This window comes from Aspergillus oryzae, chromosome 8, assembly GCF_000184455.2.
Source record: "Aspergillus oryzae RIB40 DNA, chromosome 8".
NCBI classification, from domain to species: domain Eukaryota; kingdom Fungi; phylum Ascomycota; class Eurotiomycetes; order Eurotiales; family Aspergillaceae; genus Aspergillus; species Aspergillus oryzae.
The window spans coordinates 2860102-2883342 of record NC_036442.1 but is presented as its reverse complement, the minus strand read 5'-3'; the positions used below and the strand labels follow the sequence as shown (position 1 = coordinate 2883342).

General features: G+C 49.2%; 8 protein-coding genes and 1 non-coding gene across 9 annotated transcripts; 5 read left to right on the top strand and 4 right to left on the bottom strand.

Moving 5' to 3' along the window:
* Window positions 1-646: 646 nt before the first annotated feature.
* AO090010t00004 lies at window positions 647-718 on the top strand. The gene has a single exon. It is a non-coding gene; the product is annotated as a tRNA-Glu (tRNA).
* Window positions 719-3852: 3134 nt separating this feature from the next.
* AO090010000196 (uncharacterized protein) lies at window positions 3853-5604 on the top strand (the record flags this gene model as incomplete). Its single annotated transcript, XM_023233769.1, has 2 exons — window positions 3853-4565; window positions 4731-5604. 2 exons carry the CDS (start codon window positions 3853-3855, stop codon window positions 5602-5604), a joined length of 1587 nt encoding a protein of 528 aa, XP_023094076.1.
* Window positions 5605-6531: 927 nt separating this feature from the next.
* On the bottom strand, window positions 6532-8907 carry AO090010000198 (DNA damage response protein RcaA; the record flags this gene model as incomplete). The annotated part of the gene is made up of 5 exons (XM_001827177.1): window positions 6532-8281; window positions 8337-8488; window positions 8541-8620; window positions 8677-8739; window positions 8793-8907. The coding sequence occupies 5 exons, from the start codon at window positions 8905-8907 to the stop codon at window positions 6532-6534; spliced, it is 2160 nt and encodes a 719-aa protein (XP_001827229.1).
* A 102-nt stretch (window positions 8908-9009) lies between these two features.
* Window positions 9010-10877, top strand: AO090010000199 (uncharacterized protein; the record flags this gene model as incomplete). Its single annotated transcript, XM_001827178.1, has 2 exons — window positions 9010-9150; window positions 9204-10877. 2 exons carry the CDS (start codon window positions 9010-9012, stop codon window positions 10875-10877), a joined length of 1815 nt encoding a protein of 604 aa, XP_001827230.1.
* An 848-nt stretch (window positions 10878-11725) lies between these two features.
* Window positions 11726-13885, top strand: AO090010000200 (uncharacterized protein; the record flags this gene model as incomplete). The annotated part of the gene is made up of 2 exons (XM_023233768.1): window positions 11726-11753; window positions 11916-13885. 2 exons carry the CDS (start codon window positions 11726-11728, stop codon window positions 13883-13885), a joined length of 1998 nt encoding a protein of 665 aa, XP_023094077.1.
* Window positions 13886-14487: 602 nt separating this feature from the next.
* AO090010000201 (uncharacterized protein) lies at window positions 14488-15579 on the bottom strand (the record flags this gene model as incomplete). The annotated part of the gene is made up of 1 exon (XM_001827180.1): window positions 14488-15579. The coding sequence occupies one exon, from the start codon at window positions 15577-15579 to the stop codon at window positions 14488-14490; it is 1092 nt and encodes a 363-aa protein (XP_001827232.1).
* A 420-nt stretch (window positions 15580-15999) lies between these two features.
* On the bottom strand, window positions 16000-17677 carry AO090010000202 (histidine phosphatase family protein; the record flags this gene model as incomplete). The annotated part of the gene is made up of 3 exons (XM_001827181.3): window positions 16000-16843; window positions 16891-17020; window positions 17068-17677. The coding sequence occupies 3 exons, from the start codon at window positions 17675-17677 to the stop codon at window positions 16000-16002; spliced, it is 1584 nt and encodes a 527-aa protein (XP_001827233.1).
* A 1145-nt stretch (window positions 17678-18822) lies between these two features.
* Window positions 18823-20508, bottom strand: AO090010000203 (DnaJ domain protein; the record flags this gene model as incomplete). The annotated part of the gene is made up of 5 exons (XM_001827182.3): window positions 18823-18972; window positions 19026-20086; window positions 20143-20236; window positions 20305-20348; window positions 20403-20508. 5 exons carry the CDS (start codon window positions 20506-20508, stop codon window positions 18823-18825), a joined length of 1455 nt encoding a protein of 484 aa, XP_001827234.1.
* Window positions 20509-21335: 827 nt separating this feature from the next.
* On the top strand, window positions 21336-22945 carry erg9 (bifunctional farnesyl-diphosphate farnesyltransferase/squalene synthase; the record flags this gene model as incomplete). Its single annotated transcript, XM_001827183.3, has 4 exons — window positions 21336-21400; window positions 21491-22550; window positions 22608-22790; window positions 22841-22945. 4 exons carry the CDS (start codon window positions 21336-21338, stop codon window positions 22943-22945), a joined length of 1413 nt encoding a protein of 470 aa, XP_001827235.1.
* Between the last annotated feature and the right edge of the window lie 296 nt (window positions 22946-23241).

The window sequence follows — 23241 nt, the reverse complement described above, 5'->3', positions numbered from 1 at the left end:
AGCTAGAGTCCCTAATTCATTCATCCACCTTGATGAGGGCTTTCCCGGTGAACCACGTCTTTACCGCATGGGGCATTTTACAGGGGTCGGGTTGGCTTGGCGGGGGGCGAGAGCGTCCAAACTCCAAAGGTTGAGAAAGGCTTCCTTGGTAAGCGAATATCCCGGGATCGCTTATCCGGGATTTCGTTGAGTGAACGTCAACCCGATGCCGGGGTGAGCGCTTAACCCCACTGAAGGTCGGAACCTTGCCGAGATGCCGTTGATCTCGGTGCTTTAAAAGCTCGACTACACCGCACACCGGTGTATTAAAAGGGACGAAGATCTCATCCATGGGATTCTGTTTACCCCAGGATCCAATACCCGAGGCCATATAGGTATACCCATGCATGCAACAGGGTATAGACGGAGTAATGAATAGGATCCCATGCATAAACTCTGGATGAGAGAGACCGGCAGTCCGTAGTAGAAGCTTTCGCCAACCCTGAACAAGAATGGACGCTAAACTGTATTTGGGCTCGGCAAAATGTCACGCGAGGGAATCAATGACTCGCTCTCCTTTTCGGGTAAGATACCCGTAGAGCCCTAATTGACTTACCAATAATTTTATTGTTATTTAACACAAAAAGTTTCTTTCTCACACCAATCATCCGATGTGGTGTAATGGTTAACATCGCTGTCTCTCACACAGCAGCTCGGGGTTCGATTCCCCGCATCGGAATTAACTTTTTTCTTCCATTTTGTTGCTCCTACTCGTTTGCCTGCCAAACTAGGTGTAAGCCACATGATGTCAAGACGAGCAAGGAAATGCACCGAAAATCTTTCTTTGCATATCGCTTCAATCAACTTGTTTCAAACACAGACTGTCACGGATCCTGTCGAGTACCTAGTCCAGAGGTCCTGATATGAGCGTAAGGTTTATTCTATCTACCTGTATAAGATACTACTCTCCTTTGGATTCAAGAAAAGGGCTTTCTCTTTCCTCCTACCGGACGCGGGCGAAGAGCACCATATATATATATATCCCTCCAAGACATTACACCATCCCTCATATACGACAGCCGATGAACAAGGCCTTGATGATATTGAAGCTACTTTAGGGTGTCCAAGTATTGCTCAACTAGCCACAATAGTGAGGGTAAGGCACCTTGCAGGAAACAAGGGCTTGGTAAGGTGTACATAGAAATTGCTCATAGTCAATACGTAGTATCTCACATCGAACCAAAGGACTCCATTGATCTAATAGAAACAAAAACCCCTCACTCATGGAGAAGAAGATTAGGAAGATTCTGGGGGGAGGGGGTGGCTCAAGGCCCCGACAAGCTCCCTTCTTAATCCCACATTCCCCTTACTTCACACCACCCAATTGATAATAGGACGTAAACACCAGCCCGAGCTAAGCTACAGCACAAAATAAGTTGAGAATTAGTCATTCATGGGATGTTTTTTTAGCGCTCCTTCTGCTCCCTTGCCATGGGTAGGCGCTGGTAAAGAAGACAACCATGTGACCGGCGCTTAGGTCCTCCACAGCCATCCCCTAACCATGATAAACATAAACAAACATTTACGGAATTACACATCAACGATCGCTTACAAGATAAGTTTTACACTAACAAAACTTAATCTAGAAATGATAAAAAGTAAATCAAATTAAGCGCAGCCCTAGCCACATTTCTTCCTTCGGCTCGGGCATACTACTCACTTGGATCTGACACAGTCATAGGTTACCATACCCGGAAGCTTTTCCCACGTATATGCACTAAGAATCCAACAAAGTTACTTAGTACTTCAACCTGTGCGACGGTGCATTACTCCTGTGCCCCAGCTTTCGGATATAGAACCTTCGCGCATGAGTTCGGACACCCACTTTCTGTGGCGACTTATCTCACAATCCCTATGTTAGGGCTAACCGACTCATGATGAGTGTTAGGAAAGACACCCGGAAGGAATGTTCTCCAAAATTTATTGTAGAGAGCAGTCGATCAACCAATGCCTTCTGCGCATCGTATTTTGTTGTCCTCCCTACGATGTGAGCTTTGCTTAGAAGAGAAGGAGGAAGCACGTAAACAAGGAACGGATGGTCTCTGGAATGTTCGAATTAATGAGCCACCACACCCAGTAAACAGGACCTCGCAGTACTGTAAGACATGCACAAGAAGAGAAAGAGTCACGGTATGCTCGTAGTTTCCGTCACCGTGCTGGGAGCACCGAGGGGAGCTGCGAAGCCAAGTGGAACTTTTATGGCAGAGAAAAGCGGTCGAATCGATCAATTCGTGGAGTACGCGGGCCAAGAGAGACTACGGGTACCTGCGTTCGACGATATCGCATCCTTGGTATTTTGAATACAACTACATGCGGTGATTGTAAGGAATAGAGGCTGTGTTTAGTGGTATCTGGACTGTATGTAGACTTCCACCAAATGATTGACGTCAAATTACCTACGGGAGTCCAGCCCATGGAGTTGCCTGTGAAACTGTCATGCAAGAGAGATCTTGCAGCCGCTGGGGCTGCCTGGAGAAGCAAGGTACCGTGAACGAAGGAGAATGAGGAAGTTGGGCAATCTTTACTACGGGAAGCTGATTGGACGTCTCGTCTCAGCCCGCAATAATGTCCAGGGCTTTTTTGTCGTTGAAAAGTTTATACAAACTCTCGGCTGGTGGCGATATCAGGAAATTCAATCTCATCTAAACCTCACTACTGAACTCTACCACCGGAAAAAACGTTAGATAGGCTTAGCTAGCATTTACATCTGCCTAAGCGAAGTTCCACTTGTCTCATTGCTTGCGTATACTCCAGGAAGTTTAGATCGTCTCGCTGTGGCTGATTCATGGGTGGCCCGGATTTAAGATGCGCCTGGCACGCACGATTGGTTTCTGAGACGCGTCGAGTCATGCATGTATGTTACACAACACATCGAACCGCAGTGGCATTTGCAATTTGTGCTGCTTTAATCGCGCTCATCACAGAGAGTCGGGCAAGGTACCTGGATGGCTGATGATTGCAAGACTCTATGTGCAAATCAGGTAAGAGACCACTGTTGAGGAAGGAGGTCTCAAGGATGCACTCATGTCTCAGGGAAGAAATCCCCGAATCCGACGACCTTCTCCCCTAGTGCTGCGGATAGACCCACCCCTTGGATCAACGACTATGTTCGTGTCTCTCCCTGTCCACGGCAAGCAAGAAAAAAGTACCGAGATCGCCATGGCAGCCTCCGACGGATTCCGGGGCTGTTGACATAACGATAAGCGTAGCGTGTGAACAGATACATATCGTTTTCTCTTCCAAAAGGCTAGCCCGAGTAAGCTGTAAGGGCCTAAGCGCCAGCAGCATATTTGCTGTGGTATGCTACCCGTACAATTTCCAGGTTTTGCTTTCATTACCATTGTATATTCGTGACGATGACCCTACTAACCCACGATTTTACTGAGACTAAGAATGCAGATCTTTCCTAGCTCGTATTATGCATGAACGAGTGTGCAATGAACTTTATTGTTCCTGTAAGATCTGAAGGACCGAGCTGTGAACATATTCCGGGAATCATGTCCAACTAATGAGAGTGATCACTGCATGTGCTCTTTCCACGACGCTCGATCACTCCATTGTTATTAGTCTGAGGATGTCTATTAGCCAATGCAGGTATGCTTGTACCACATGCATGGAGGGTGACAGTGAAATGGCTGTGCCTTAGCTGCTGAGTAGTAAAAATCGATAAGAACCTAGATTATGAACCACACAAGCGAGCACGAGCGATGGGTGACTCTGATCAGTATTACTGGCCCCATGTATCCAAGCACAGGTTATATTTGTACTGCAAGATGCGACTTTTGAATCTTAGTCAAATGCAGTACTCGCAATATGTCTTCAGTCGATGAGGAGCCAATTTTGGAGGATATTTTCGTTCCGCAATCTCTTTTGAATGCAGTGGCTAGAAGGGAGGACACGGTTGAAGGGACTCATAGGGTTGCTTCTCCTTGCTACCCTCCTAGCAGCCAGACTCAGGAGATTTATGTTCAGAAGAGAAACCAGCGTACGATAAGCTGGGCAACTAGGGTATCAGACAAGCGGAAAGCTCCACAGCGCGCATCAAGTTATTCATCGGCTCTGGAGGAGGGGAGGATGCAGCTACATCAGGACCAAGGTCCAAGTGTTCCTCCACATGTTCGGGGTATAACCTCTAGTCTTAACCTCAACTCGAGTGATTCGACACCGCTGCGGTTTCTGGAACATGATCCCTTTGCAGACAGCAGTGTACGAGAGCCACTGATAGAACGAAACAGTCGGTCGCCTTACTCCATACCGCGGCCAGGCAATATCAATAGAAAGACACTAGGTGACAGTGTGAGAAGCGTGTACAACAGGGCAAACCTCGTCAAAATCAAACACCAACGCAAATATTGGATCCGCCTGTTAATCGAATATGCGGCATATACCATCGGTGCTGTTTTTATATACTTCGTTCTGGTCGGATTGCCCTTGTGGAAAGGTGCTGTATACTGGCTCTATTGGGTGATGCAACATAAGTTCGTATTCTCCGGTGGCTGGGCAATCTTTGTTTTTCTGCTTGTATTGTAAGTTGCCCCTCTCTCGCAAAGGCAGCGGGATTCCTCGAATTCAGTATTGTGGTCGCGCGACTCATGAAGGTTTTCTCATCACAGCTATTCGTTTACGCCGCTTCTTATCACCTTTGAGAATGACTTCCCAGGGCCAGATTATTACGAACAACGCCGTATCAGCCCAACTGCTCCAAACACTGCTCTTCTGATCCCATGTTATAAATCTGGAGCCATCATTGGGCGGACTCTCGAAGCTGCGTTGAAAATCTTTCCAGCCTCACATATCTATGTGATAGCCAATGGTGACTCGGCCACTCCTATAGACGATACCGAGGAGGTATGCCGGATCTACAGCGTCAATCATATCTGGTGTCCCGTTGGCTCCAAGATCGTCGCGATTTTCATCGGCTGTCATGCAGTTAAATCCTTTCGCCACGTCCTGCTCATCGTTGATGATTGCATCCTACCCCCGCATTTTCCTGTGGTCGTCTCTCGGTTAACTCACAAAGTCCGCTGCATTGGGTATACCATCAAATCCGTTGGCACAAACTCTCAACGGGGCTCGTATTGTCAACAGGCACAGGACCTCGAATACAAGCTAGCTGGCTTACAGCGCAGTTTCGCGGGACACATTGGCAGTGCGACCTTTCCCCATGGAGCTATATCCTTATGGGAAAGAGCGTTCTTGAAAGATACTCTCCAGCACCATCCCGGTTTCTCCATTAGTGAGGACTGGTTCATGGGAAACAGTTGCCGGCGGCTTGGAGGAAGGATTCAAATGTGCAGTGCTGTCTTTGTCGAGACTACAACGCCGGCTGCTCTCTTCTTCGTTGATCGGAGATTAAGAAGAGGCGGCTTCGGCGAAACGACGGTTTTCAAGCAGAGATTCCTGCGGTGGAACTTCTTTGTGGCAAATGGGATATGGTATAATCTATTGTACATTCTTGGGTCTTGGAGGTTGGGTAAGTGGGAACTGGGCGCGAAGCTCTTCGTTTTTCAGGAGGTATGTAGCTACCTGTTCATAAAGCAAGTTCCTTCAGGGTCCAGTGGCTAACCCGGAGTACTGAGCAGGTCTACGAGACCCTGTTGTATGTGCTCACTCCGTTCATACTCCCCATTGCGCTCATGGTACGTCCTGTGTTCTGTGTTCTCGTCATGGGGGGAACTTTGGTTCTGTACTTATTCAATGTTATCATCTTCAACGCCATTCATTTGCGCCTGAAGGACGAGCGGGTCGGATGGAACGTTGTTCTCTGGTACTATGTAAGTCATACAATGTTCCCTGCTGCACCAGACTTCACACAGCAATCCTGACGCATTGCAGATGCCTTACAAGATCTTCATCAGTCTTACAAATGTGGCAAGTTGTTATTATTCACTGTTCAGATATGCACGGTATTTTGCCAAGCGGCATCCCAAACTCACCGAAGACCACAAAGCTGTTGGAATGGTGCTGAGATTGGAGGAGATGGCAGATAGTCGCCGACGACGCGGCAAGTTAGGCAGGAGGATGACTGTTAGGTCTCTTGGAGTAACAAAGAAAGATGGTAGCATCGCTGAAAGTCAAGCTTTTTCTGCCCAGAGCAGTTACTCTTGACCAGGTAGGCTAATATAGAAAATTTTCCAAATTCTTGGTACTTGCTGCAACCTATTGCGTGCTTGGAGAAAGCTGCTTAGAATGTGATCCAGCTTCGCAACATGGGGTATCCTTTCTGGTTCGTGTACCTCCGAGAATGCAGATAAGGAAACAAAAGGAAAAGAACCGGATCACCGCAAGACATTAGCAATGATGTTTGACTGAGAGAGATACGCATCCGGAGTTACACACGGAAACGGGAAGACACCACTACGATTGTGGCCAATAGTACAAGAAACTAGCAGCGACTGAGTGAGAAGGTAAAAGCGAAGCTGGCTATGTTCAACCGTATTACGGTATGGGGGCTCCATCACGGCTGGTGTTGTGGCCACTAATAACTTAACCCTACCTTCTGCGACGGAAGCGAAAACGAAGTTCATCGTCACTGTCCGAGTCGCGATCCTCTCGAGACCGTTTCTGGCTTCTAAGGGCTGTCGGCTCCGACTCTGTCCGAGCAAGAGACTGAGATCGCGATTCTCCAGTGTCTTGCTCGCTTGCAGGGGGTTCCCGGCGACTTTCCGTCTGACTATTGTCGGCAGATTTGCGACTGCTAACCCAGTAGTGCTCGCCGATGCCGAAGGCCTTGCGTGTCACTTCTTCCAGCGGAACAATAACTGTCTGTATCATATGGCGAGATCGGTTGCGATCGCCCTTTTTGCGGAACTTTTTGAAATTCTTCCGTCCATTCCATCGCTCATCCCACCGGCTATCCTTGTCAGCAATCTTCCGGGCTGGCATTTCCATTTCTTCCACAATAGCGAGTCCCTTTAAATTTTCAATATCTTTCAGAGAGTTCTGGAGCTCAGCTTCTTCTTCCTCTCGGCGTTGACGTTGGGCATCCTCTTCTGCATCTCGATGTTGCCGAGCTGCCTCGAGCACGTCTATCTTCTGACGTTTGGGTTGATGCACTTCCTCCTTGGGGCGGAGTGTTGAATCATCCATGGCTCTTTGAACAGTCTCAGCGCGACGACGTTTCATTGCATTAGCCCCAGGTAGAAGTTGAGAGAGTACGTCTTCTTCCTCCTGCAGATTGCTGTGCGGTTGTGTCCGTTGCCCAGATGAAGACTCCATATCCATAGCCGGCAACGAATCCACAACAACATCCTCGTCATCCGGCGGATGAGCAGGAATGGCATTTATGTCGAACCCATCATCAAAGGTTTTCATTTTACTGACAAAGCTGCGCACGCGTGGGCCTTTTGACCTCGACTTGGTCGGCTGACCGTGTTCCTCAACAGCTTGGGAATCGGCGATTTGAACGTTTTTTACGGGTGTCGAGGCAGGCTGTGATGCCGGCGTCGCACTTGCTTCCTGGATTGACGTGGGCTCCTGTGATGGTAGTGTGCGGCAGAGGGATGAGGCATCATTTGCTAAGATTGCGTCGAGAAATTCACTCTGTTCAATGACGCGCTGATTGGTTTGAAGCGCAATTTGATTGCTCAGCTCGATTGACCATTCCTCGTAGCCTTTTGCACGGAACCGAACAAGAACAACCCCTCCGGGGCCATCTCTTTGACTCCCTAGACCCTTTTCACCGGCTGCATTTCTCATAAACTGTGCGATCTCGTCTGCTGTAGTTACCTCATTCTCCACACGATACAGCAAAGCCTTTCCGTGCCCATTGGCGATGGGATCGTGCAGCATATCAAATTGTGCCTTATCACCAAAAACAAACGTATAACCTTCGAACAGGTTGACACGATCCAGGATAGGTGCGAATGCCTCGGCTGGTCTATGGACAAGTTCTTTGCCGGGCGGTGGAAGATGCTCAGTTGGATCTGGCCATGCAGAGTCGAAGTCGACCTCCAAAGGGGACAATGACTCCAGGTTTTCTAGATCACTCGGTGTCGCAGCGTAGACAAGTGCGTCGATGTATGAGTTCGCAACAATGTATTTCCCATTCACCAGCGCCTGTAAGCCTTTTGCTGTGTTACGTTTGCTCTGTACAACATGTGTGGTATTGCCAACGACATATGGGATAATCGTTTTAATATCTAGATCTTCGAGACGTGAACGGACATGAGCTAGAGGATCTTTTGCCTTGAGCTCCTTAGACGAGAAAGAAAATGTAAGCACGGTAGGCTGCCATTTAATCCTAGAAGAAAAATCCCCGTTAGCCGGTGTACGACTGTCTCCGAGGATACACTCACCGCAGTAAATGTTGGTATCTTCCTAGCTTGATCGTATGCTCGTCACCGGTTAGATTGACACTCTCGCCCCGTATTTGGTTTCCGTCCACTGCCGTTCCACATTTGGAGTTCTGGTCGATCACTGTAATTTCTGACTTCGCGTAGATTCGAGACTATGCAGGTCAGCGGGGAAAGTATATCAGCAATAACGAGCATTCAATGTACCCCATCACCATCTTTAACGGAAGAGACTTCGATCACCATGTGCTTTCGCGATATCGAGCTGTGTTGTATGGCATGTCGGACTAAGAAAAGGTCGGTTAGTACAGTACAATTGAGGAGGGGGAAAGGGGGAGAGTACCGCCATCTTGCCTTATCCGACCAAAGAGATACTTCTGCCCAGGTCGCAACCAGACGCGCTTTCCTCGAAAATTGTTAGCACATAACTGACGCTACGGTAGTGTAGAAACCGCATACCATCCAAGAGATCTCCCTCCGAATCCAGAATCCACATGAGGGGCGGCCAGTTGAGATGCGACTTTCCTGTTGTTGCTGTTAGAGTGCAAACGACATCGAACGCACGTGAAGGCATCACACGTGCTCACGTGATCTGGCGTCTCAATGCTGCCTGCTTGGGAAAGATCGCGTCCCCCCGGATCCGTATGAATGATTGCGGCGGATTAATGCATGAAATATGGAACCACGGCGCGAGACGCCTACTGACGAGGTGTCATCCACCTCAAAGGGAGTCACTGATGGATATGCCACATTAAAATATCAGTTATTAGGTCCCTCCTTGACAAAAGCAGGTCAGGATGCGGTTGACCAGCAGAAGGTGAGAGCTCTAGCTTCATGTATCGCTCAAGCGACCACTAATTTAAGATCAAGGTATCGGAAATTATATACAACGCTTCTAAAGGATCGAAATTCTTTAATCATGAGCAAAACCGCGACCGGATTCTAACGGAAAAGATTGAGCGTATCTTAAAAGAGAAGGCCCGTCTTGAAAATCTAGATCTGTCTCACGACCTACGGAGGGCGGATCAGCTTCTAGATGAATTGGAACTCAGTCGAGACTTGTCGCAATACATTGTCCACGTCGACTGCGATGCTTTCTTTGCTGCAGTCGAAGAACTGGACCGGCCGGAATTGAAAACCGTTCCTTTTGCTGTGGGCAAAGGGGTCTTAACTACCTGTAATTATGAGGCTCGAAAATTCGGCTGCCGAAGTGGGATGGCCTCATTCGTAGCCATGAAATTGTGTCCGCAGCTCATCTGCCTGCCTATAAACCACCAGAAATACAGTGCCAAGGCGCAGGAAATCCGGGCTATTTTCGCCCAATACGACCCGCTCTTCGAAAGTGCTAGTATAGATGAGGCGTACTTGAATATAACCGCCTATTGCACAGAAAACCAAATCGACCCAGAAGATGCTGTTAATCGCATGCGAGCGGAGGTATTGGAGCAAACGAAAATCTCGGTGTCTGCTGGCATCGCAGCTAATGCAAAGATCGCCAAGATCGCATCCAACCGCAACAAACCAAACGGTCAGTTTCGTGTCCCCAACGATAGAGATGCCATTCTGGAATTCATGAAGGATCTCCCGGTGCGAAAAGTCAACGGTGTGGGTCGAGTGTTTGAACGTGAGCTGGATGCAGTTGGAATTAAAACCTGCGGCGATATTTATTCTCAACGCGCACTGTTGGCCAAGCTGTTCGGTGAGAAGGCATTTCATTTTTTGGCTCAATGCTACCTTGGATTGGGGAGAACAAAGATCCAGCCGGTGGAAAACTATGAGCGAAAAAGTGTCGGCACTGAGAGCACTTTCAATGAAATGGGGGGTAAGGAAGCCCTTAGAGAAAAACTCTGGGCGATTGCTCAGGAACTCGAGAAAGACTTGACTCGGACTGAGTTCAAGGGTCGTACATTGGTGCTTAAGGTGAAGTTGGCCACATTTGAGGTTCTCTCCCGACAGTGCCAACCACCAAAAGCGGTGTTTCTGGCCAAAGACCTCTATACGTTCTCCCTCCCAATGCTAGAAAAGCTCGAGAAGGAGATACCCAACATGAGACTGCGTCTCCTCGGCCTTCGCTGCACCAATTTGGTAAGCACTAAAAAAGGAGGAATTGACTTCTTCGGTTGGGCCACGCGTTCCAAACCTACTGTCGAGTCGACTTCGGACGCAGTTGAACAAGAGATCAGTGCGGAAGAAGCATTTGAGAGAGCTGCTCGCCAGGAGATACAGGAGGACATGAACGACCTTGAGAAGCTCAGCCAGGAAGTGTCTGAGCCCAACGAAGTTGATCAGTCTGAAAAGGACCCTGCCACCCCGTCTGAACCACAGCCTACATATTGGGATTGCCCAGTTTGTTCAAAACCACAGGTTGCGGATGACCGAGCATTCAATGAGCACGTCGACTATTGTCTCTCAAAACAAACCATTAAGGAAGCCATACAAGGAGCTTCGCAGGATGCCGAGCCTGTCCCACCGAAACCGCGAAAGAGGAAGAGCACGTCGCAGGAGCCTGTTGACCCGCGCCAAAAGCGACTGTTCTTCACATGATGCGGTTATCTCCCGAAGATCGAAAGTACGTAACCCGAGCAACATCATGATCTTTTACCGCACATTAGGCACACCGTGAGGTTCAACCATGCGTCCAGAGAATTACATAGTTTCGCATGTCTCTTGGAGAAAGCCGTCTAACCGTAGAGTGCGTTGGTCAGACTCCATCTTTCATCTTCCCGTTGTGGCTGTGGTAAAAGTTTGGAAAGGGACTGTTCTGTAAGACACTGTGCCAGCCAAGATGAGGAAAACCTTGGAATATAGATCTCATCTGAAACCTGGCATGCTAGTTGTATATCCTCCTTGCATGGCTCGCCTTCTACAGACTAGCCGCCGATCCCGCACCATCGGCAATTTTTTGTTGATGTGTGGAGTGGGCAATATTATGTGTATATAGATAGATTCTTGCCACAAAAAAGGCGAGAGAGAACACCTTTTATAATAATATTTTAGTTTAGAGCTTTGTACTTACAAAAGATACATGCAAGATTCCGACGGGTCGAAAGGAGGGACTCCGCAGATTTTTCTCTCCTCAGCCATCTGCCGATGTTGATCGGGATGGGTCGGTGCATAAAATCAGCATGCATGAGGGTGGACTGACGCCGAAAAGGAGATCGGGTTTTCTGAGATTGTAAACATTCGAGTCTAGATCTGGTTTCCATTTTCCGATAGCATTCCAATGCCATTTTGCATCTGAGGAATTTTCCCCAGAATGTTTCACCTTATTGACCCTCTTATCAATTTGACAAGTTCGTTTGTGATGATAACTATGCCGCCCTTGGAATGTAGTCTAGAGTAACGGGGAATCATTTTGCGGTGAAAAACGACACTAGGCCCGATTCGGCGACATGTTTGGGTTTAGTGTCGTTGGATTTGGTTTAGTTCGGCATCACTTCGACATCTGAACCGTTGCGGTGTTGGCACAACAAAAATCACCTTCAAACTCACCACTCCCCCCCTCGTTCCCCGTTCCTCCGATGTTTTGTATGATCTCCTCTCACTAATAACACCCCTCCGTTGGCTCTGTCAGTGATCCAGCCAGCTCATTCGTCTTTCTCTGGCTGGTGCCACCATGCTTGCAGATCTTCGTGGAGTGCCGCAATGTCATGAGTCGCCCTCCTTTCCGCCCCTCGAGTCCCGCAACTATGACCTCCGATAAACAAACCACCAACGGCCCCGTCGCCAAACCCTTCACCCCCTCACTCAGTGCAGCTTTCAACCGATCCACTAAATCACCTCTGACCCCGAAGCTTGCCAATCCGGGAGGATACCGCACTCCCAGACGACTGACCCCCTCCGAACACCCGGCCTCCACCCCCAAGCCGGATTCCGAGTCGGTGTACCTCAGTGCCAACATTACCCCTCGGTCCGGTACTCGCACGAGTAGACGTGATGGACCGATATCTACCCCTAATATGCCCTCAAATGGGCACTGCTCGCCTTCTTACATATCAGCTAGTGGCTCGACAGTGGGAAAGCGGACAGACCGGAGTCCTGTACGGACAGGGGGAAAGCCTGATCCTCCAAGAACCACCAGAGCCAAAACCTTAACAACGGAACCTCAGCGTTCACGACCGAATTCTGTCTGTGGAGCACCCTCCAATTCACCCAGGTTTTTCCACGCTTCCGATGCGCGATCGAATCCAGATGTCGATAGCCGACCAAAGCCTGCGGCGAAACCATCCAACCCCGCTTTTGTATATGCTAATGGGGAACAAGAGGGGCCGTCGGAAGAGCTGAATACAGCACCAGTGTACAAACGACGCTCGACCGGGTTTACTCGCTCTGTTGTTGGCTCTAAACCTCCGTCGGCATCTCCGCGATTGGCATCCCCAAGACTAAATGCCTCCTCTCCCCGGCTGTCGGACGGTGTTGGTTCTCAGGTCGGCTCGCAGGTTGGCTCGCAAGTCAGCTCACAAGTCGGCTCACAACTCGGCCCCCAGACTGGGCCACAATTTGGCTCTCAGGCTGGCACTCGGTTTGACTTTGCCCCCCAGATAGTCTCGCACATGCCGAGCCCACCCATGAGTCACTTTCCCCCGAAACCAACCACGCCGGCTCCAAGACACATGAAATCATCTAGTGTCGACTCGGGACATGGTGCTACCTCTCCAAGAGAACCATTGCGGCCCAGTCCCATCATCATATCCCCCTCCGACATCAAAATCGACGCTAGCGCTATTGCTTCCGAACCACTTCCTGGACTACGACCTCGAATCTTTAGCAATGGATCTGCGGCGTCTGTAGAGACCCATGATTCTTCGCTTCAGAGTCCGGCCAAGTCTGAATCGGGACAGGCCAAAGACGATGTGGCTATTAATGCCCGCACGGAGCGCAAGATCCTCGATCTCGAGATCAGTAATTCGTCACTCCTCGCAATCAATCGCACGCTCGAACGCGAAATGCGAAAGCAGAACGCGGAGCTGCGAAGATACCGGCGTCTTAGCCGTGCGGGTCGCCTGTCCGTGGCACCTTCCAGCCGTTCTGTTTCCGGGGCTTCCTTGGGTATCATGGCCGAAGCAGACGAAAGTGATGAACACGAACACTCTTCGGTGCAGTCACCCGAAGAACTTTCCGAGTTGAGCGACGAGGACTCCGTGATGGATGAAGGCGTTCTTAGTCCTGATTCCTTGGCTGAACATGATGCGCGACATCGTGCCCAGGATGAGAAGAAGTTTTTCATCGACCTTGCTAAACATCAAGAGCTTCTGGCCGACAGCCAGAAAATGAATCAAAGTCTTAAACGCTGCCTCGGTTGGACGGAGGAACTAATCAAGGAAGCCAAGAAAGCCCTTGAGTATTCCGTGCATGTAAATGACATCCAACTCGGAGGACGAGTCCTCGCACCAGAGGAAATAGCCGACCTCCGCGAAAGTGGCCGAGGTCTACTGAGAGCGAGCGATCCTCAGGACCTCTCTTACCTACCGGAATTACCAGACTCTGAGCCAGACTCGGAGCTAGACTCGGAGGCTGACGAGGTCACGGAGGCTGCCACAGAGACAACATAAACGGGACACTGTAACCTTGCCACTAACACCACAACCATCTTGTATGCCTTTTTCTTTTGTTCACCAATGTCTACATGGCATGGCCTTGTTCCCATTCCACTCAGCAACCGTTTTGCATCGTGGCCAATGCTGGCATTGTCCGAGCGGGATACCCATCGTTCTTTCCCGTCGTTTTCTTCTTTTCAATCTGAATTTCTCTGATCTCTGTAAGCGATAGATGGCCGGCTTTCCTCTTGGTAACCGTTGCTAGATACCCATACGCATAATGAGTTTGACATGTTCGAGTATATGGATTACGAAGGCACGATAAACAGACTTGTTCTCTAGATATAAACAAATGATATTAATATAACGATGATCTAGCCACAGGCATACATAATTTGACCGTGCCCGGAGCGTAACCCTAACTTATCATGGTAGACCAGTAACTAAATATACCAAAGAAAAAGAAAAGAAAAAGAAAAAGAAAAAGAAGAAAAAGAAAGAGATAGATGAGCGCCATTAAAAAACCCACAACATAGTGGGGAAAACCAGCCGTAGGAAAAAGGCAACTCATCACTAACAAGACATCCCAAAAACATAACCCATAGAAGAGTACATCTTTACCCCCTACCCCCAAGATAAACCAAACATTCCCTCACCCTCTCCTCCACACCTCTAGGAGAAGAAGAAGAAAATAAGCCATCGACATCCAACCCCCCACAACCAAAATCCACATCCACATCAACCTCCACAATCCCCTCCCCATCCCTACCCATCTTAATCCCCAAATCCCATAACCCAGCCAACCCTACATCCCTTACAGCCCCCCTCCAAGCCCTAACAGGGGCCTCCCTATCCGCCTGCAGCAAAACAACAGGCACCCCAACCAAACCAGAAACACAGGCTACATCCACCCCGAACCCCCGGATACAGATCCCATGGAATCGAAATACCCGGTCAATGCACCATACAGCCCGATACCCGACCTTCCTGCGCCCCCAGGTTTCAATAGGGGGGTATATGGTCGAGAGCTTTGTGCCAGGCTTATCCTCGATATAACGCTCTAACGCAAGAAGCCTCGTCGAGAGGGTATATGGGGACCAAGGCGGAGAATCATTCTTGGACTCGTTTATATTCAAGTCAAAGTTCCTGACCACTGGGTTTTTGCTGAGGGGGATGGGGGCGCTGTATCCCATTTTCTTGAGGAACGTGGGTACAGTCTTCTGTTTCAGGGTGGTGAGGAGGATTGTTGGGCCGCGGATGATGAGATTTCCATGCTCGTTGTCATGCTCCCATGGTGTTTGCGGGATATCGAGATCCAAGTTCGGGGCGATGTTATCGGAAATGGAGTTATCGAAGCCTAGTTCAGGGTCGAGAGCCCATTCGGTCCAGGAGTCGGTGACGGTACCTACGTAGCTGGAGAGTTCGTCTTCGAAGGAGATGAGGTTTGGGTTTAGGGGTGTAAAGAAGGATGTTAGGGATGATTCTGTTGTGGTGGAGAGAATGGAGGAGGGGATTTCGATATCATCGTCTATACTGCTGTCTGTGAGGGTTGGTAGGGAGGTTTTGGAGGCGGATGAGTAGATGATAGGCTGTGTGTTTGAGGTCCTGTCACTCGTTCTCGCAGTCATCCAAGTGTGGGAGGATGAGGTGGTAGACGGGTTTGTCTTGTTGATCATTTTGTCGGTGTGGTTGCTCGAGACGGTAGACATTTTAAATATTTGTGGGCTTGTCTGTTGGCTTGGATATGGTTGTAGATTTGTATGTTGTGGGTTGATAGAGCTTGTTCTGGTGATCTTTTACTTGGATTTGATGGTTTGATGGCTGTAGTAAGGTCTGACCTTGCTGTAGTGAAGGCAGAAAAAGAGCCTATTGATGACGTATCCTATTATTACATCGTTGTTGTGCACATCTCGCAACTATTATGAGTGGATGGGATCTTTGTGACGACTATGAGAACGTCTAGGTTATAGCGTTCACTTTTTCTTGTACGAAGTTCATTGACTATAACGCAGACGCTGCTATTCATAGTGCTATCATTGTATATGTATACAAAATGGGATGTACATGAGTAGCATAACTCACTAACATTAGATGGTCACTCATATAGATTGCACATCAAGAGCCACAGATCACTCAGGGCGTCCATCACCAACCTGGTGACCGGCCGTGTAGTTCCCAAAACAAGCATACTGGTACTCGGCCTTTACCTTCAGCTTGGGAACACCTTTCAGGAAGTCCTCGACACTACAGAAGCCATTGATAGAGGTCTCGCATCCATCTAGGCCTTCCTGCGACACCGGAGAACCGTTAAGCACGAACCGAATAACATCTGTGGTGTCTGATGTCGAGGAAAGATCCGGGTTCTTGTACAGCGCGCCATCCAGTTCGTGGAAGTTAGTCTTTTCAGGACAAGTCCAGATCTCGGAAATCAGATGTGCTCCGAAAGGTGTAACCTCATTGAGCTTGAAGTTACGGGGGACAGCATGAGCCACATCGTCAGGCAAGCCCTTTGATCCATAGTTGAAGTACTTGAGACCCAGAGCGGCCAGGACCCCGACAATCACATCATCGTGGGACATGTCCATATACAATGGCTGGTTAAGAGGGAATGTGGCAGGCTTGGAGTCGACAGTAGCGTTGATACTCGTATCGCTGGTCTCAATCCGCTTGCCCTCTAATCTGGCTGCCAGCTCGAGAACATATCCAATGCCCTGAGCGCGGCCAGTGGGGGCGCCGAATCCATAGTTACCATAAAACTGAAGGTCAACGAAGTACTCGAAATCGCGCCATTCCTGCTCCGTGAATAATGAGCAAAACGATGAGCTGCCTAGCGCCGCAGTTTCGTATGGGCAAAGACTGAACATGCCCACCACATCGTTGGCCGTGAGGTTGAAATCAGAGGGAAGGAAATGGGACAGCCTCTTCAGGGCATCCTTAGTAAGATTTGGGATGAACTTTTCTCCCGAATCATCGCTGAGACGGTCAGCACATAGTATGCGAAACACAAAGTCAGGGCTTACCCTTCTTCTAAGTCTCCGGGGCAGGAACCGTCGGACGCCAGGGTGTTGTTGAACCCAGTGCCCTCGTGTGTTATAACAAGGTCATACTCGGAATAGGAGCTATTAGCGCCGGTATTGCCAAAGAAGCCGCCTAACAAGTCAGCACGACCCAGTTACACTGGTTAATGGCGAACGTACTCAACCACCAGCGGGCGCTCTCCAATATTCTGGCCTGATCTGTTGTCCTGAAGATTGGTTTCGGTCGCTCGGTCCCATTGGGATAGACGTTCAACGAAGAATCGTAAGACGCGACGCCGACAGGGGCATGATAAAGTGCGCGTCCATACTTAGACCAAACATTTGCACCGGACGTCGCCTCCGTCGCAGCACCAGATACGAGCAGAAGGTCCTCTCCGAGCACATACTCCCACTCATTCAAAAACGACAAAGCTCCTTTACCGACTGTCGCGTTGTCATGGCGCTTGGTGTAATTCTTGAGCTTCTGGGCAAAATCTTCTATTACGCCACCGTCTAGTTTCCACGACGTAGGATAGCGCTGTGCGTGTCTGTGGAGGACATGGACCTGGGAGAGCTCACAACCCCTTGGGACACCGTTCGGCACCTCGAACCCAGGCTGGTCCTTATAAGGGCTAAGGTTGCCCCAGCTGGTGGACATGTCAAATCCAGACGGGTAGCTGGCCCCAGTCGGACCAGATGCCGCGGCTGATGAGCTTGAGGTGGGAGCTGCATCGCCTACAACTGCCTGAAAGGCGAGCAGGGCTGCCGTTGATTGCAATAATTGCTGCATCTGTGGCTGAATGCGAATTTATTCGAACGGTTGGCGATTGGGATGCAAGGTGGAAATTGGTGGGTGGCAGTATGTCTTAAATAGTATAAGCTCCCCGGTAATGGCCGGTGAAGGCAGGCAGATAAGAAATTGGGCTATTTAAGCCAACAGTCAAGCTATATTGTCTTTGGGTGCTCAAGGGATCTACGCTACACCTTCCGTTACGAGGATCGGACATTCCGCAAGGTATCATCGTCCCTGCGGATCGGTGCAATCCGCCAGTGAGGGGGGCGTGGTTTTGGACTAAGGATGCTTAGCGGAATTAGTCTGCTATTAGTGGGTAATGCATAGTGTGATTCATTGGGTGGTTTATCAGGTAAGACATAGGAAGGAATTATAGGCTTGGTTATAGGGCTTTGTTCCCCGACGGGACTGAACCGAAGGTCCGAATGGAGTATGTGCTCACGCGATCATCGATTCCCCTCATGTTGTACATTTATCTCTATAACATTGAGTTAGTGACACAATTTTTGCGGGGTTACGCGTCCGATCTTTGACGATCAGATCTAACCGATCAATGGGAGAACGTTGCTGGTGTCGTCTTCATAATAATCCCGTAATAATAACCTAACCCATGAGAGGTTCCGGATCAACCCTACCCAAGTATGCGTGCTGGATCTACTCCGTACGCCGTCTACCATAGCCCAATACCCAGATACACTGGGAGTTGTTATTCGGAAAAAGGATGGGTACTTTTTAATTTACTATAGATAATATAGTAGTACCTTAGTAGAAAGGGGTCCGAGTAGTATCCCTGTCGATCTGCCACTATATATATAATTGCCTTGGTACTGCGTAATTATACTAATATCGAGAAAAATTCAAGTACCACCCATGGCATATTAGACAAGCATATTGAAAGAAGAAACTTAGTATTATTACATACAACCGAGATATATGGTTTGATCATAGCCATAGGTGAAGCTGCGGATTGCTACAATTGGAGGTGAAACAGGTATCCAACAATCTAATGCGCCCATGAACAACCAGACAACGCTAGGGCATGAAGGCACAAAATGGTACATTAAGAAAAGAAGAGAAGAGAAGGTACAGAAAGATATGCACAAAACATAAGGGGTAATCGATTATGTATCGAGAACAGGTATCTAAGCGGTGGTTTCTTCAACGTGTTCATGCTTGGACTTCTTCTCCTTCTTCTTCTTCTCCTTCTCATCCTTGCCCTTCTTCGTCATAGCATCGGCCATAAGTTGCTCGAACGCCATGTAGTCTCCTTCCTCCTCGGGGTCACGCTCCGCCTGCATTGTGTTAGTATCCCGGCATAGGAAACGTGGGTAAAGACTGTGCTTACCTTTTGATAGATATTACCCGCAATGACCAGGGCATGAGCACGTTCAACACGCTTGTCCAACTTGATCTTCTTGTCGCCCAGGACTTGATCACATACATCACGCAGCACGCTCTGAATCTCGAACTTGCTGCCCCGCCAAGCAGCCGCCAAGATCTTGCCTGTGACCTTCTTCTCGTACTCAGCTCTCTTCTCGTCGGTCCAGTCTTCGCCACCGCGCTCTTCCAACTTGGCCATCTCTTCCATGGTCATCTGCGCATCAATGGCAGTCGAGATGGTGGTCCATGTCTCCTTGGCGAGGGTACCCTTGTCCTTCAACCGGGAGAAGAAGCCCGAGATACCGAGGAATTTCTGGGACTTCAAGAATGAGCTACCTTTTTGGATGTATGTTTGACCGATCGCATGCAGAATTTCAAGACCGAATGACTCCATCTTCAGATTCTCTACCTCGAGGCGGATCTTCTCCTCAAATGCGCGTGTCACATCGGCGCCCTTGTCCGTTTCGGTCCAGACGCTGATCTTGTCCACCAGCTTCGTGGCCAATGTGTTGACTCGTTCTTCGCGGGCCTTCTTCCTCTCCAATTCGTATGCAGCCAAGCGCTCCTCCTGTTCCCGGGACAAAGCGCCCTTCTTCTTGCTCTTCTTGTGTAGCTCCTTCTCCTCCGCAGACAGACCAGCTGCCTCCATCCGTGCTTCTTCCTCTGACTTGTCCATGATGGCTTGTTGACCAAGGTAGCGACGAGGCGTACTTGTACCGGAGCTGGGCGTTGGAGTGGGTTTCTCGGATTTCTCTTCAGAAGCGGGGGCATCCGTAGCGGTTGCACTACCAGCAGCAGCAGGAGCAGCAGCAGCAGTGCCCTCCGCGGAGGTGCCAGCCGCCGTCTTGGCTTCTTCCTCGTGGATATTCAGTTTCTCCTCCGCGGATGCAGCCAGTTCTTCCTCCTCCATCTCCTGCATGGTGATATCCATGGTAGTGGTGAGGTCCTTCATGAGAGAAATTTCACCGATAAGGTCGACGAAAGCATTACCACCAAAGATCATGCTGAAGAACTCCGATGGGTCCTCTTCAACCGGGTATTAGCCAAGAACAAGTTATCCGCGGTACCAAGAGCACACATACCGAAACCACCACCAGGGACTGCATCCTCCTTGCCAAACTTATCATATCGCTTTCGCAGTTCTTCGTCACTAAGGACTTGGTAGGCTTCTCCGATCTGACGGGATAGTAAGTATCAAGAGCTAGTGGGCGAACATCTTTAGGTCAAGGCAAGAACTAGCGTACCGCCTGAAATCTCGCATGCGCGGTCTCATCTCCGGGGTTCTTGTCTGTGGGCGGTTAAAATCAAGAGAAAGGGTATGATGTGAGCGAGTGAAGTATACCAGGGTGAGTGACAATGGCAAGTTTGCGGTATGCCTTTTTGATTTCAAGTTCGGTTGCCGTGGGAGGCACCCCCAGGGCATCGTAGTACGTAGTATCTGCGACCATGATGCGGTATTTTGTGGAGTTCAAGCCAGCAAGACGTATATCCCGGCTGTCTCCAGGACCACAGAGCGGTAGTTCTTGAAGATACAAAACTAGGTAGAGGGGAGGAACAGAAAATAGGAGACGAATAAGACAGCCAAAACAGTCAACGGTGTAGTAGTAGGAGTATTGATACACAACTAACTTTTTTTTTCTGCCTGACGATGCTTTCCGACGGGAGTTTCGTCATGCGCGGGGCGCCCATGACTTTTGTCCGACCCCAAAAAGGGACCGTACTGTCACAGTACTGTCAGGGGGGTTGTCAGCCACACATCATGATATTGTTCACCGCGATGTATTGATGGTAATCCCGCGTCATGCGCACCAGCCTCTCCGCCTAGACACGCTAATAGGCTCTAGCCACAGGCTAAAGGCTCCTGCAACCGAACGTGCGTCTTTGTGCCTCTCATTTTAAAATCCCTGCTGCTTTCTTCTTCCTTTTCAACAACCACTCCCTCCTCTCCTCCTTTTTTTTACTCCTCTTTTTACCTGGAACCTCCCTAATACCCCCTTCTCACCTTTCACTTCTAACTCAATTGCCTTACCCTATCCCCATTTATCCCTATTATATCCCATCAGCTCTCTCTAGTTTGTGAGACTATTCGCAATCTGTCCACTACTGTACAGTAACAATTTGGAACCTCCGTACCATTTCACTCCTCACATTCTTGTTTCTCTTATTTTCTGTATGACTATCTCCTTTTGACACAGCGTATCTATTTAATTTGTTGCTATCGCTTAATTTGCCTTTGCCCTTTCTTCCCTGTACTGTGCCCCGTACAACTGCCATCATGCGTGCTACCGAAGTCCTCTATTATATGCTCCGCCCCAGCCAGTTGAGGTCCATCGTTCAGTGGTAAGTTCACATACCCTCAACTTGCAATGTTTTTCACTGTGAAGGTGTATGTGCCAACGCTTACAGAGGTTCATTCTTCCCTTGCGATAGGAAAGTTTGGCACAACCCTGTCCATGAACGCAATGTGAACAATGAAACAGAAACGCAGAAGGCCTGCTTCAAGTTCCTTGACTTGACAAGCCGGAGTTTCAGCGCTGTTATCAAGGAGCTTCATCCCGAACTCCTACTTCCCGTATGTGTTTTCTACCTTGTTCTTCGCGGGTTGGATACCATCGAAGACGACACGTCGATTCCTCTCAAAACCAAGGAGCCGATGCTGCGTGAGTTTAAGGACTACCTGGAGCAAGATGGCTGGACGTTCGATGGAAACCGTCCCGAAGAGAAAGACCGTGAACTGCTGGTTCAGTTTCACAATGTCATCACCGAGTTCAAGAACATGAAGCCGGCCTACCGCGAGATCGTCAAGGATATCACTGATAAGATGGGCAATGGTATGGCCGATTACTGTCGAAAGGCGGAATTTGAAGATGCCAGCGTCAAGACAATCGAGGAATATGATCTCTACTGCTACTATGTCGCCGGCTTGGTGGGTGAAGGGCTGACTCGCCTCTTTGTTGAGGCTGAGTTCGGCAACCCAGCACTGCTCTCGCGTCCGCGTCTACACAAGTCCATGGGACTCTTTCTGCAGAAGACTAACATCATTCGTGATGTGCGGGAGGACCACGACGATGACCGACACTTCTGGCCCAAAGAAATTTGGTCCAAGTATGTCACCGAGTTTGAGGATCTCTTCAAGCCCGAGAACCGCGAGACTGCTCTCAACTGTGGATCCGAAATGGTTCTCAATGCTCTGGAGCACGCCGAAGAGTGCCTGTTTTACCTCGCTGGCCTGCGGGAGCAGAGTGTTTTCAACTTCTGCGCCATTCCGCAGGCCATGGCTATTGCCACCCTTGAGCTTTGCTTCCGCAACCCGGACATGTTCGATCGTAATATTAAGATCACCAAGGGTGAGGCCTGTCAGTTGATGATGGAGTCGACCCAGAACCTCCATGTTCTCTGTGATACCTTCCGTCGCTATGCTCGCCGGATTCATAAGAAGAATACTCCGAAAGATCCCAACTTCCTCAAGATCAGCATTGTTTGTGGAAAGGTATGCCATCACAGCTTTGATTTGCTGGCACATGAAAAACATACTGACAGTTTCCAGATCGAGAAGTTCATCGACACAATCTTCCCTCAACAGACTGCCGCACAAGCCAAGCTCAAGGTGCAAGGCGAGAAGTCGGAAGCTGAAAAGGAGAAGGCCAGACAGGAAGCTGAAACACGCCAGGATCTGTACTTCATGCTGGCGTTGATGGGTGTGATTGTGCTGATCGTGTCGATCATTATGGTATGTTCTTTACGACAGGAACAGGGATGAATTAGACTGACTGTTTTTAGCTTACAGCTGCCTGGTTATTGGGCGCCCGCTTTGACCTTGCGTTCCAAGAGCTGAAGAGCGGCAACTTCCGCCCACCTGCCAAGCAAATTCCTGGGGAATTGTAAGCCTGAGTTACGGATTTACGACGCCTTTGTTTTATCAGCAGATGACCGCGCATGGCCCTTGTTTATACTACCCTTCTTGCCATGACGCCATATGTTTAACTAATAACGATAATACCTTCTTCCCTTTCATCCTCTCGTCCGCTTACAGTATTGCTTGTGTGGGAACAGTGGCAGGTCAACTAGCACGGATGTCAAATTGCAATCTAGCCCTTTCATGGCTGTGGTTGTGCCGAAGAAGTGCTGATATTGAGAGTGAGATTTCTCCGACCAGTGACGTACTAGATGTGTGTCCTGCA